General features: G+C 44.7%; 1 protein-coding gene across 2 annotated transcripts in view; it reads left to right on the top strand.

The window, feature by feature from the left end:
- The window catches only part of LOC142566608 (nose resistant to fluoxetine protein 6-like), a 110,853-nt gene extending 102,732 nt beyond the window's left edge, over positions 1 to 8,121 (top strand). For both annotated transcript variants that reach the window (XM_075677451.1, XM_075677452.1), the window contains exons 15-16: positions 3,208 to 3,350; positions 6,297 to 8,121. In XM_075677451.1, the coding sequence (XP_075533566.1) occupies positions 3,208 to 3,350; positions 6,297 to 6,608 (455 nt within the window). In that variant the 3' untranslated portion in view covers positions 6,609 to 8,121. The remainder of the gene's footprint in view (positions 1 to 3,207; positions 3,351 to 6,296) is intronic.
- Positions 8,122 to 12,331: the final 4,210 nt, after the last annotated feature.

Raw genomic sequence — 12,331 nt, 5'->3', positions numbered from 1 at the left:
CGGCTAGCATGGCTCCGGAAAATAAACGTGCGATACACCGAGAGCGTCCTCAAGCCACGCTGATTTCCTTGCACCAAAATGTTGTACTGAATGCGAGAATGCAAATCTGTCCTCTATCAGACGAGATATGGAGCACTGATTAAGACTAAGAGTGTGGAAAATAGGAGAGTGCTCTTAATAACTGCGCCGTTTAGCGTTTATCTATCAACCATAGTGCTTCGCAACATCAGTTGGATATGGGAAACTAGAAGATCGCTTCACGTAATGAAGAACAGTGGAGAAGGGGCATAGGAGACAGCTGTAATTAACCTAAAGGCAATTTTTTAACTACTGCAGAAAATATAGAAAATGCACTGACATATTGAAAACGGCAATTCTACTCACAACTGCCTAAACTTGTTTTACGTTACGCGATAACTGGGTAAAACATAGTGCACACATAGGCATAAGTGAGTGACACCAACGCCTTAATACAAGTTGACGGAACCTACAGAACTGCGGGTTCATGCCTCCGGCTATATTTACCTCGTCGCACAGCCATACTTCTTACAGAGAACTCTGCTATTACTTGATCTTAAGTAAAGGCAACTTCGTTAAATAACGTAAGTCAGTTTTATGAGACTTGCTTTTACTAGCATGCGAGATGCAATAAGATGCATGCAGGAATTAAAGGTAAACCGAGAACTTTCACACCTACGAGCTATCAAAGTAAAACAGGCAATGTTACTTTGAGGTCACCACGAACAATTTATTAGAGACATCCGACAAAATATATTTTCAGTTAGGTTTTACTCAGATACATAACAACCGCAATATTTGTTCTGGCTCATAAGTTACATCTTTCAAAACGTACTAACAAAAGCTGCTGGCATGTTGTTTTTATGTTTATATCAGCCGTGAAATTTATGAATAATCGTCACAAGATAAGTTCCCATACGGTCTATCCGGCGATTTAGGGAATCACGCAGGCAGGCCCTACTAAGCAATTCAAGTTTACGTTGATGCGATAGTACACTTGACAATCTTGTTCTAGGCCACCATGAAACTTCAGTGATAAGTGCAACAAAGTTTAAAAAAAAGGTAGAAAACAACCGCGATTGTGCCAGACAAGAGTGCTTTTGTTTGCAGCATAAAATTCCGCGACTACATAGGCCGAGAGGCGCCTGAACTTTTTGTATTCCTGTTTGCCGAAGTTCGGGCTTGGCAGCAGTGTACGCCATGTCGGCGCGACTGACATTTCAACTGTGATTGGCTAACGATACGTATATGAGAGCCACCAACTCCGCGTCATTTCGAGGAAGAGCACCTTAAACACGTTTGGAACACGTAAATGAACGTGCACAGTCGCTTCAAAACACTGTAGTGAACATTTGAACCGAATTGATATAATTTTTGTGCATTTTATCTGGGAGTCAAAAATTTCGTTCGTAAGGGCGATGCCTGCGCGATTTCTGTCTTTGCAGAACGCCCTACACTTCCTCTCTTTACTCCTAGGTGGTGGAAACATTTTTTGAGCGTCGCCACACGGCAGCGCCTTGGGAAAAAGCATGAGTGGGCAAATAACATCACCGATGCAGTAGTTGCGCCATGCGTTGCCACGCTGCATGACTTTGAGGTCATCAAGGGGTGTAGGGTAGTGCGAATAAAAGACGGGACAAAAGAAGAGACACAGGGACACACACATCGCTAACTTCCAACAATGTTTGCTGGAAGTTGTTTTTGTTGGAAGACAATGTGTGTCTTCTTTCGTCCCGTCTTTTAATCGCGCTACCGTACACCCCTTGAAGATGCATTAGCAACAAGCCCACATTGCAACCCTTTTGAGGTCATGCCGACCCAAACGCTCTTCGATAGGATCGGTAGAGAGTGGTGTGCATTGTTTCGTGTGCACCCGATGCACAGCTTTCGACGCTGTAGAAACGACGATAAGGATTAGAAGGCCGTGTATACCATGGCAGCGGCAGAATTTAAAAGCCCATAAGTCGGTTAACACAATGCGCATCCACAAAGTTTTGTTTTCGTTCTTTTTTCTTGAAAAGCATTTGTGAACAGAGGTCTTTTGTTACCAGCCGTATGAAATATGTTGCAGCGACTCTACATTCAGCTTTCAAGACTTACGTTAGATATAACAACTTCAAGAAACCTTAAAAACGGTCACGTAGCACAGCGGCTGTACAAAAGCCGATCGCGTTAGCTCTGTGGTGACTGTGTGCGGTGCTTAAAGGAAGCAAACTGCCATCAAGCAATGGGTTGGATTGGCAGAATAAAACTAAATACTGTATCTAAGTTTGTCAAGTGCTTCATTGCTTGCAACTATACAAACAATGCACCTACAAGGTACCTACAAGATATGCACAGAGGCTGGCCTGGCTAGACAAACGATGCACTGTTGTGCCACCCGCATTTTCTACAAATGAATACATGACTGTTATGGTGAGCCAGTGTAATAGAATGAGTGATGAGTTAGCATAAATGATCGGCAGAAACACACACCTCCATAATCCATGAGGGGCATTGTCGGTGCGCTCACGCAACGCTGTTAGCGCTGTAGTCATATAAATGCGTGGGCTGGATACTTTTTTTTACCAGCAAGACAAGGGAGAACGCAAATGAAAGCGCCACCACATCGTCCCTTCACCGGTAGCCATCACCTTCCATAGTCGTGTTTTGCATATTTCTCCATAAAAATATGGCGAACCGTAAAATATTTTTCCTTCCTTCCACGGATTTTTGTCGAGCCGATGACTAGAGCAACGTTTATTTTCTTCGTCTTAGAGCTTTCCTGTCTCCCGCAGGTTTTGTATACCAAAACGAAAACGAAATGAAACCGCGCTTATAAATGAAATATTCGAGCGTTTTGCACAAATTATGCTAACTGGCTGCGAGTTGACCGATCTACAGGACCGACGGCAATTGTCACCCCATAAGCACCTTGTACGGCGCTCAAACCCCACTTCCTGCAATCGTGGACAAAGACGACTTGCAGCAGTGTACGGCCCGGAAAGGCTGGTGTGCCATTAACGGAACGAAAAAGTCCTGGGAAGGCCTGGCGCTCAGCTCTTCGTGTTTCCCTCTTTACCACTTTCTTGGTTTGAACTCAAGCCATGCACAAACAAAATGGCGCTACGTTTGGGCAACGAGTTTTCTCATAGCCTCCGCCCACCCCTGTTCCCCTGAAGTCACTGCTTTTTTCTCTATCTGCCGCAGGAATTGTGAACCGCTTTCTTTCCTGGAACGGCTTTGTGCCCTTGAGCCACCTGTCATTTGGAGTGTACCTCATTCACTACCCCGTCTTCCTCCTGACGCACCACGTCGCCAGGGAACGCATCTTCTATTCCCATTTCACTCTGGTAAGTTGCATTTCTGTTTCTGCATAGTTAGTGACGAATTCACGGTAATTGTGCTGAGAAAGGACTTCACATTGTCTTTAAAAATGCGGACATTTCAATTTAGGCGCTCAGGTTAGAGCGTTTCTCTTGTGTTAACGTAACGGTCATCGTTGGCTTGCAAATGTATATCATGACCACACCGATAAAACTTTAATGTAGGCAATTTTAGAACGAAAGACATAACAAACTTGTTCGTTAAGCGTAATTTCCCATTCGAACGATAATTTGTGCAGAAACAGCATGTGATTTATGTTAAGCGCATTGGTGATTAAAAACGCTACATTTCTTGCCACAAATTTGTGATAGCGAGTGGCAGTAGCCCCACCAAAAAGTATGTCTTCATAAGAAGACAGCCGGCAAGAACAAGAAAAAAACTATTTTTGTAAGCAAGGTCACCGGTTCACCCTCACATGAAGTTAATTTTTCCTTTAATCGCCTGCTTTCAATGGTAGCGATTTTACCCAAACTCTGTGAACTGCGCTGCCTGTGCAAGGTTCACGTGTAAACGTACTTTAGCCGAGCATTTATAGAAAGCATGCGCGGCTGTTCGAAAAGTCTGGTCACACGCTAAGTATGACTTCCCCCTTTCCGGAATATGACCAATTCAGCCAACACCTTCTGTAGTTGTTCGGTGATGGCTGCATATAGATAAACACGGACATGGTTATTTAGGACATTCAAATATGAGACACTTGGAATATCACTGTCCGCATCACAATTGGCAATACCTTCCTAGGGAACATTTCATGAAGGAGTACTAGAGCAATTTACCGACCTACGTCCGCCGGCATGTGTATATAGAACAGATATGCCCCGTGCGTCGCTAGCATGCGTTCTTCACCAGTGCTTCCGCCTCGGCGGTGCGAGCACGAGTTATTTTAATCACTGCTAAGATCAACTTGTTTCGAAGCGCCCAGCCACTTAAGTCCCGTTAAGGGACCGTTCATGGCAGGCACACCTCACCAGTTGACTGATTTCCATTTTTAGTAGCCCCACGCAAGATAAGCAAACCCGACTTATTGGCGCGATATCTGAGCTACTTTCGTGCATTCAGGACTTCCGTAAAGATAGCATCATTGTTGAGCAGTCGCTAGTGTTAGTGCTAAGGAAAGGCAAATAGCGCCGACGCATCAAGCTTTCACGATGCTGTATGCGGCGCGTATTTCACCTGGTGGATGGTACGCAATGCCGAACAAAGATGGAAAGTCGGGAAAATCGTTTCACGCTTATTTTTAATGTTCAATACGGTGAGAGAAAAAAACAAACAAATTAAAAAAAAAAGAAAATGCTTGCGCTGGCTCTCATCTGAGCATTCCATGCAAAAAGGGGCACATCTGCACACAAAATACGCCAAGTATACGCATAAAACACAACGTGCGCCTGATCGGTTCCTGCACGACCTTTGCTGGTTTACTTATTTGGCAACATGCCCTCTAGCCTGCTGTAATATGAATGATGTTATGGTTTATTTCACGCTTTTGGAGATACAGCTGATTGCTTGTTTTACTGCTTAATTGTCAGTTAGCTCTATGGCATTATTTTTTCCGCTCTCTTGATTGCACTTGTTCGCATAGTTTTCTTGTTATTTTTTTAGTATTTTGATGCGCTTAAGTGAGCCTCAACTGCAACCTTTCGGCTTCTGTTGCGCTTTAGCATGTGACGTCACGAACGCATATTTTTTCAGAACAAAGCATCTTGCAAGCGGAAATTATACCCACAATTCACGTGATAAGGTAGTTACGCGCGAAAACTTTGGTAAAGTTCTTGTGATTTGCAAGTTCCAGATGTGATGCGCACTAACGCGCTGTCCTGTTACTACAGTGGTTATAGCAGAAAATTATGACCTATGTGCGGACAATCCAATTAGTCCTCTATATAGGGCATTTTTAATATGTAGTTTCTTATATGGTGTGTCAATACTTCCAGAAACTTTTCAAGTTTGATGAAGCTTCCTCCCATACCCATGACCATGACTTAGCGGCGAAGGCGCGGCTCTGCTGAACGCTAGGTCTACAGTTCAATTCCAAGAAGAGGCCGTGTCCTTTCGAAGGGGCGCAGTGCAAAAGCGCTTGTTTGCATAGATTTAAGAACAGGTTGAAGAACCCCAGGGGGTCGAAATCATTCCGCAATACCCCACTACGGCATGCTTCTTAATCAGATCGTGGTTTTGGCACGCAAAACTCATGAAAAAAGTTTTTTTAAACATCGCCCGATCATACCGATTCAAAATTTTCATGGCACTGCATCAAGGTGCGCGTCACATTGCAGGCTTTAAGCTGTGCTTCAGCAAGTGACATGCAGATTGAACCTGCGTCTTACTTATTTGAGACGCAGATCTTTACCTCGCACTAGATGTCGACGCGGCAAGTATCAGGGCTCCTTGGTGTTCCACCTTAGTGTATACATAGGCATCAACAATATGGAACTTTAAAAAAACAGAAATAAAATTGCAAAGCAGTCGAGGTAATACCGAAACTTAATTGATCAACAGTAGGCGAATACGAAATGCTAAAGCCTGTAGTTAACGTTAGGGCCAGTAGATTTCTCTTTGTCAAAGCAACAACACGAGGTTTTCCTGAATAGGACGGCGAGTACTCTTGTCGAAATTTTGGCCACAGACTGAACGTTCACATGTTTCATCAACACTTTATGAACAGCATGGGACACATTTTATTCATGGTAAGATTGTACGCACCAAGTTCTGTGATACAAACGGAATGCAGCGCCAGAAGTACGTCGCACGTAACTTGCATGTGCTTGCTGCTTCAGGCCCCACAGCCTGGCAGACGTCTTACCGCACTTTACAGATCGTGTGCTAGAGTGGATCAATGACTTGTTTGATACCTGCGCATAATTCTGGCAAATGCCTGTGCGGCGCCTTTAATTTCATTTTTGTGCCCAACTCAGGTATCCCAGTGCTTCGCCGTCGTGGTATGGAGCTACATCCTGAGCTACTTCCTCTTCATCACATGCGAAGCACCGACGGGTCACCTGGAGAAGCTAGTGTTCATGCGTGAACGACGGACAGGCGCAGTGTGTACCAACGGCACGACAAACGGGGCAACTCAATATGGCGTCAGCGGCAACAACGCCAACCACCTGGCCGTCGGGATCATCGCTACCGGTACGATCAAGAAATTTCTGAGCGGGGCACCTACCTCGAAGGCAGCAGCAGCAGGCAGCGAAGCAAGCCGCGCCAAAAAATGCAACAGATTCTGACGGGAACTTGCTGATCCTTGCCCTCTCCCAGCAGAGGCTACCGAGTGTGGCAATTCTATGGTGACACTTTTTTTTAGCCCGGTGTGACTCACCAGTAACGCTGTCGTTGGACCACCACAGCTTCTAAGAAGTCAGTGCCCGAACTGTGAAGTGATGTGCGTGTGCACGTGCGAAGGACAGGTTAAGACAAACTCGGTGGTATTGTTGCCATGTTTCTGTCTCAGGAGCATCTTTTGCCACAGCAGGAGTATGTACTTGCAGCCACTGAGCCTTTCACGTAACGTGCAACCAGTTCTCACCTGAATGCTCACCACTCTGCTAAATAGTTTGACGGTGGCTTGCACGATCGAAATTTTCCAGCCGCTCGCAAATTCAAGTTATTCTGCATTTATGACATGTAGTGAAAGTTGTGTGTCACCTATGAAGAATTATTGATAATAATCACATTGAATATTATAACATTGGCGTCCTTCCTGTCTAGCCAAAAAGCGCAATGTCATTAGACGTGTACATATAAATGAGCACATTGCTGCATCAGAAATTCACGCCATGCGGCGCATCGCTTTACCTACCCATTAACACATTCATACTACGGTACTTGTCATAGAAGAAGTACCCTGCTCTGAATAAACTGGTGAATCCCCTTTCTGAAACTACCGTCAACACTAACCGCAGTTACTTGGAGGTTGATGCATAGTATATCTATGTATAAGGTAGGCCTTATTTAAGTAGAGCGTGACAAATGCAAATTTTTCAGTATGACTGCGTCACAGAACTTAAGGTGAGTAATGGCTGGGTACACCTCATTGCTACAAGGACCATTTTGTGTGCGTTTACTACGAACTAATGCCTTACCACTCGCGCAGCTGTGTGCCTAGATGTTCGGTAAACTTCGCTGACATCCAAGTGTTAGTTTGACGCAGAGTTCGTAAACTTACGTTGCGCCCATGAGTTTTAAAGAGCAGGTGTGAAAATTTTATGCTAAATTTCAAAGAAGGCATGTGATTGTATTTTTGACGCTGAGTCACCTGTGGGAATTTCGCCAGAAATGCCGAGTGTAGAACTCACAATTACACATGTCTTCATCCCTGGGTTGGTTGAGAAAGAGTCACATAGAGGGCGGATCAATCAGATAACCCTACACCTTTTCGGGCATGGTGGTAAACTAAGAAGTGGTCGGTGCCTCTCAATATAGGGATATCGGCTAAAAGCTGTTTAATACTGGCCTCAGTTCTCAGCACAAGATTGCATCATGTATCTAGGCCAGTTTTCCACTTAATTATAGCACGAGCTAGATAATGTGGTAAGCGACCAAGTATGTCGAAAACAATTAGAACGACCAACAAAAAGACAGTGGTTCGGAACGGCTACTACATCGCACGCCCTACACAAAGTGAACATTCGTTCGTAAAAAGGTGCAATAATAACCAGGGAGACAAATAGTTGTGTCGGGGCTATGGTTCGCACCACTGAAGTTGTTACTGTACAGAACTTCGTTAAAATAAAATTTACTTTTCAGCATAAGAGGATTTGTTAAAGGCTGTAATGTTCAAGCGTCTGTGCAAGTTCTTTGATGATAGCTGTAGCAAAGTCCACGGAACACGAAACTAACGCGACAATTGCGCCAGCTTGGATTGGTCAGCTGCATATGGAAATGAATGCGTCATGCTCACTGAAGTTGCTTTCAATCAATTGAAATGTCACTAGCTGGTGTGCTCACTGCCTACACTGCTCTAAGTGCATTATCTGTCTGATGACTCAGGAATGCTGTCTTGCTTCAGGTGGGTGCACACACGCAAGTTGTAACCAGGCTTGCGTCATTGCCCGCATGGGCGTCGCAATGGCAGCGCGTGTACTGAAACAAACCACCATGACACCGAGAAATACCATCTAGAAGCAGTGCGGGACCAACGCTTATACTTCTTCGAAGGAGGGGCACTGACGATAATACAAAACTTTGAAGTAATATTGGTGGTTTAGTTCTATGCCAGTACAGTATGGCGGCTGCGAGTTACAAATTTCAACTGATCCTGGCGCTATGCCATGATTTTTACATGCTGCTTTTGTGAAGACTGCCAAAAATCTCTAATAACGCAGCTTCAAAGATGAACTTGCATTTTTTTAACCAAGGGAACGTAGTTTCAACCGGTTGTTTTCATTCTTCATTCACTTACCCATTTTATTTATTTTTCACAATCTTTCCCACCATCAATCATTAGCAGAGTTTCAGGAAACGCGTTCCATGGTGAGATAGTGCGACGGCAAAGCGAATCCTCAAAAACGTAGTGCGAGAAAAATATGGTGAAATCTGAAGATTATGTGCGTGACGTGTTGGTCATGATAAATGGGGTCGTCATTTTTCAACGTCACTTGTAATCGGAGGCATCATTTGTCGCTGGATCACTTCTGGCTTCACCCCTATTATAGCTAGCATTGCTAACTGTGCGAATACGTGCTACATAGCAGGGCTGTGCACTCTGTTTTGTGACTTCATGCTACTTCGACCAAAATTTCCACTATCAAGCCCGGCGTGACAAAGGCTGAGACGTTAAACTCACCGTAGCCTACTTGGGAGCATCACCATTAGATCTCATTAGTCGGGCAAGGCAGCATGCCGTCATGTATTGAAGTGCACAGGCTTTGTGCTATCAAGGAGGCGTTGACTGAGCTCGCAGCGTCATATGAATGGAATTAAATTGAAAAATTCCGGGCAAAATTTGGCTCTAGAGTGATCAGAAAGTATTCTTAAGAAAGCAAGTCACGTGAGCTACACTTTCGTCGCATACAAATATATATATTTTTAATTATTGCACTTGGATGCCTGTTGGAATTGGAAGGCTTGTTTATTCTGACAATTCATATTCTGACAGTGGTGGCCGCATTCCGATACGGGTGGAATGCAAATGCGCTCGTGTATCGTGCATCAGGAGCGCGATAACCCCAGACAGTCAAAATTAATCCGTAGACCCTCACATCGGTGTGCCTCACAATCTGATTGTAGTTTGGCGCGTGAAGTACCAGAATATAATAAGCCCCATACGCAGAGTGTGAATGCATTAGTCACCGATTCGTAACAGAAGTACTAGTCTCTAACTGCGTTGCCGACTTTATCAAGGGCTTTAGTTAGGGCGTGCGTTGTAATACGGTGTGCTTATGTTAAGCATGCTTTTTGTTAACGCCATGAAAACACAACTGGAAATCCTCCTACTACAATTTAATTTATCGTACACGTATAATGGAAAAATGGTGCAACAGAAGGTTTCCGCGCTCATGTATGCGGGCGACATAGTGCTACTAGCGGCCAATGCAAGAGATTTACAGAGACTGGCCAATATGTGTGGCAACGCAACGACAAATCTAGGCCTTTAATTTAGCAGAGAGAATTCGGGAATTATGATCTTCACTGAAGAGACAAGTAGCTACGTGCTTTCGATTCAACAGAAAGTTATACCCATAGTCGAGCCATGTAAATAGCTCGACGTATAGATAAACAAAGGAAATGGTTACTCAAGCACCCACCAAGGTAACCTTAAAATAAAAGGGAAGCGGAATGCAGCAATAATGAAGCGTAAGGCACTTTGGGGTCACAACAAATATGTGGTGGTGCCTTAGAATCTGGAATGAAGTGATAGTGCCAGCGCTGACATTCGCAAATGCCATTCTGTGTCTAATCGGATATATTGTCGGGTTGGAAGTTAACCACAGATCGGGGGCCGGTTGGCACTGGCAGCCCACCGCAAAACCACAAATGTGGCAGTGCAAGGGGAGATGGTTTGGGCCTCATTTGAAGGCGGAGAAGCGAAAAGCAAAATTAATTTCAAACGAAAACTCAGGTTTGAAGAGGTAGCTTAGCGCAAATAAACCCACGGACACAAGGAAGACAGACAAGGACAAGCGCTACTCACAATTGTTTAATGGAAGGAAGGATGGTGCATAAATATATATATCCTCTTGTCACGCATGCGCCTACCAAGCAGAAGTGAAGCCGGTACATGCACATCAAAGGCGGTCGCGCATGAAGTTAAATTCGGCATCCAGTAAAAGTGATGGAAGGCTCACTCACACATCTATCTCTATTCGTCTTGATAAAGAAGGCCTCAAGAGCGAGCCTGGAAGACACGTTGCCGCTCCTGCCAAGAATAGTTGTCGCAGAAAATCGAGCGTCGCAACCACACGCGGTAACATGAGCCACCAAATGTGCGCCCTTATCCTCTTTTTTCTTTAGTTTTTGCGCATGTTCCCTTAAACGGTCATTCACACAACGCTCAGTTTGACCAATGTAGAGCTGCCCACAAGGGTGCAAGGGTATTGCATAAACAACCCCTCTGGAGCACTCAACAAAGGGCTTCTCATGCCTCGTGCGGCAGCCCCGCCTGCTCTTACAGCAAACTCGAGAACACAGCTTCGAAAGCTTGTTGGGCGCAGAGAAAACCAGAGGAATACCATGACGGTTAGCAACCTTTTTAAGGTTGTGTGACACCTTGTGTACATAGGGAATAACCTCTGGTCTTACCTTCTGTCGTTCGACTTCTGCGCTCGCCCTTCGTGCTCCAAGCTTTACTTTTTGCAGAAGAGACTCTACTATAGCATTGACGACCGTCAAAGGGAAACCAGCTGCCAAAAGGCGTCCAACTTGGTCAAACTGAGCGTTGTGTGAATGACCGTTTAAGGGAACATGCGCAAAAACTAAAGAAAAAAGAGGATAAGGGCGCACATTTGGTGGCTCATGTTACCGCGTGTGGTTGCGACGCTCGATTTTCTGCGACAACTATTCTTGGCAGGAGCGGCAACGCGTCTTCCAGGCTCGCTCTTGAGGCCTTCTTTATCAAGACGAATAGAGATAGATGTGTGAGTGAGCCTTCCATCACTTTACTGGATGCCGAATTTAACTTCATGCGCGACCGCCTTTGATGTGCATGTACCGGCTTCACTTCTGCTTGGTAGGCGCATGCGTGACAAGAGGATATATATATTTATGCACCATCCTTCCTTCCATTAAACAGTTGTGAGTAGCGCTTGTCCTTGTCTGTCTTCCTTGTGTCCGTGGGTTTATTTGCGCTAAGCTACCTCTTTAAATATGGACGACCAACTAGCCCAACACTCAACTCTTCTAGAAAACTCAGGAACATGACCCAAAATAAACAGGCGGCCAAAATGCACAAGTATCCGTACCTAAAATGCGTGGACACAGAATGTAGGGAGAGGACAAGAAACTTGGCAGCCAAGTACAGGGTAATTGAAAGTGTAGGCAAACAACGAGGAGTAATCAGAAAGAAAGTGAGCCAAAGACAGCAAATTGGATGCAAAGAATGGAAACGAAAAGACCAGGTAAATTTACAAGGATGAGAAAGAGAAATCAGAAGGGAAAATCTGTACGATATCACGAAGGGAAGTACTTGCTATTTGAGGCTAGAGCTGGTTGTCTAAGCGCAAGAACATACCGGAGCATATATTCGGAAATAGATGAGGCATGCGTTTACTGTATCAAAAATCCGAAGACCACTCCGCAAATCCTAATAAAATCCGAAGGGATTCACCAAGCGCGACCAGTACGTGCAACTTCTAGAAGCGCTTGGATTTAAAGTGGACGAGAGTGTTAACTGGTCAGCAGTCGAGATAAGAAAGAGATGTTTTGAGTATTGGTGGAATAAAAGCAGGGAAGAGACTCAAATGACCGGACCCATACAGGCATAGGCCGTGGTAAAAAGTAGATATAGAATATT

This window comes from Dermacentor variabilis, unplaced genomic scaffold, assembly GCF_050947875.1.
Source record: "Dermacentor variabilis isolate Ectoservices unplaced genomic scaffold, ASM5094787v1 scaffold_13, whole genome shotgun sequence".
Classification (NCBI taxonomy): domain Eukaryota; kingdom Metazoa; phylum Arthropoda; class Arachnida; order Ixodida; family Ixodidae; genus Dermacentor; species Dermacentor variabilis.
The sequence above is the reverse complement of the archived record's forward strand: the minus strand, read 5'-3'. Positions and strand labels throughout refer to the sequence as shown.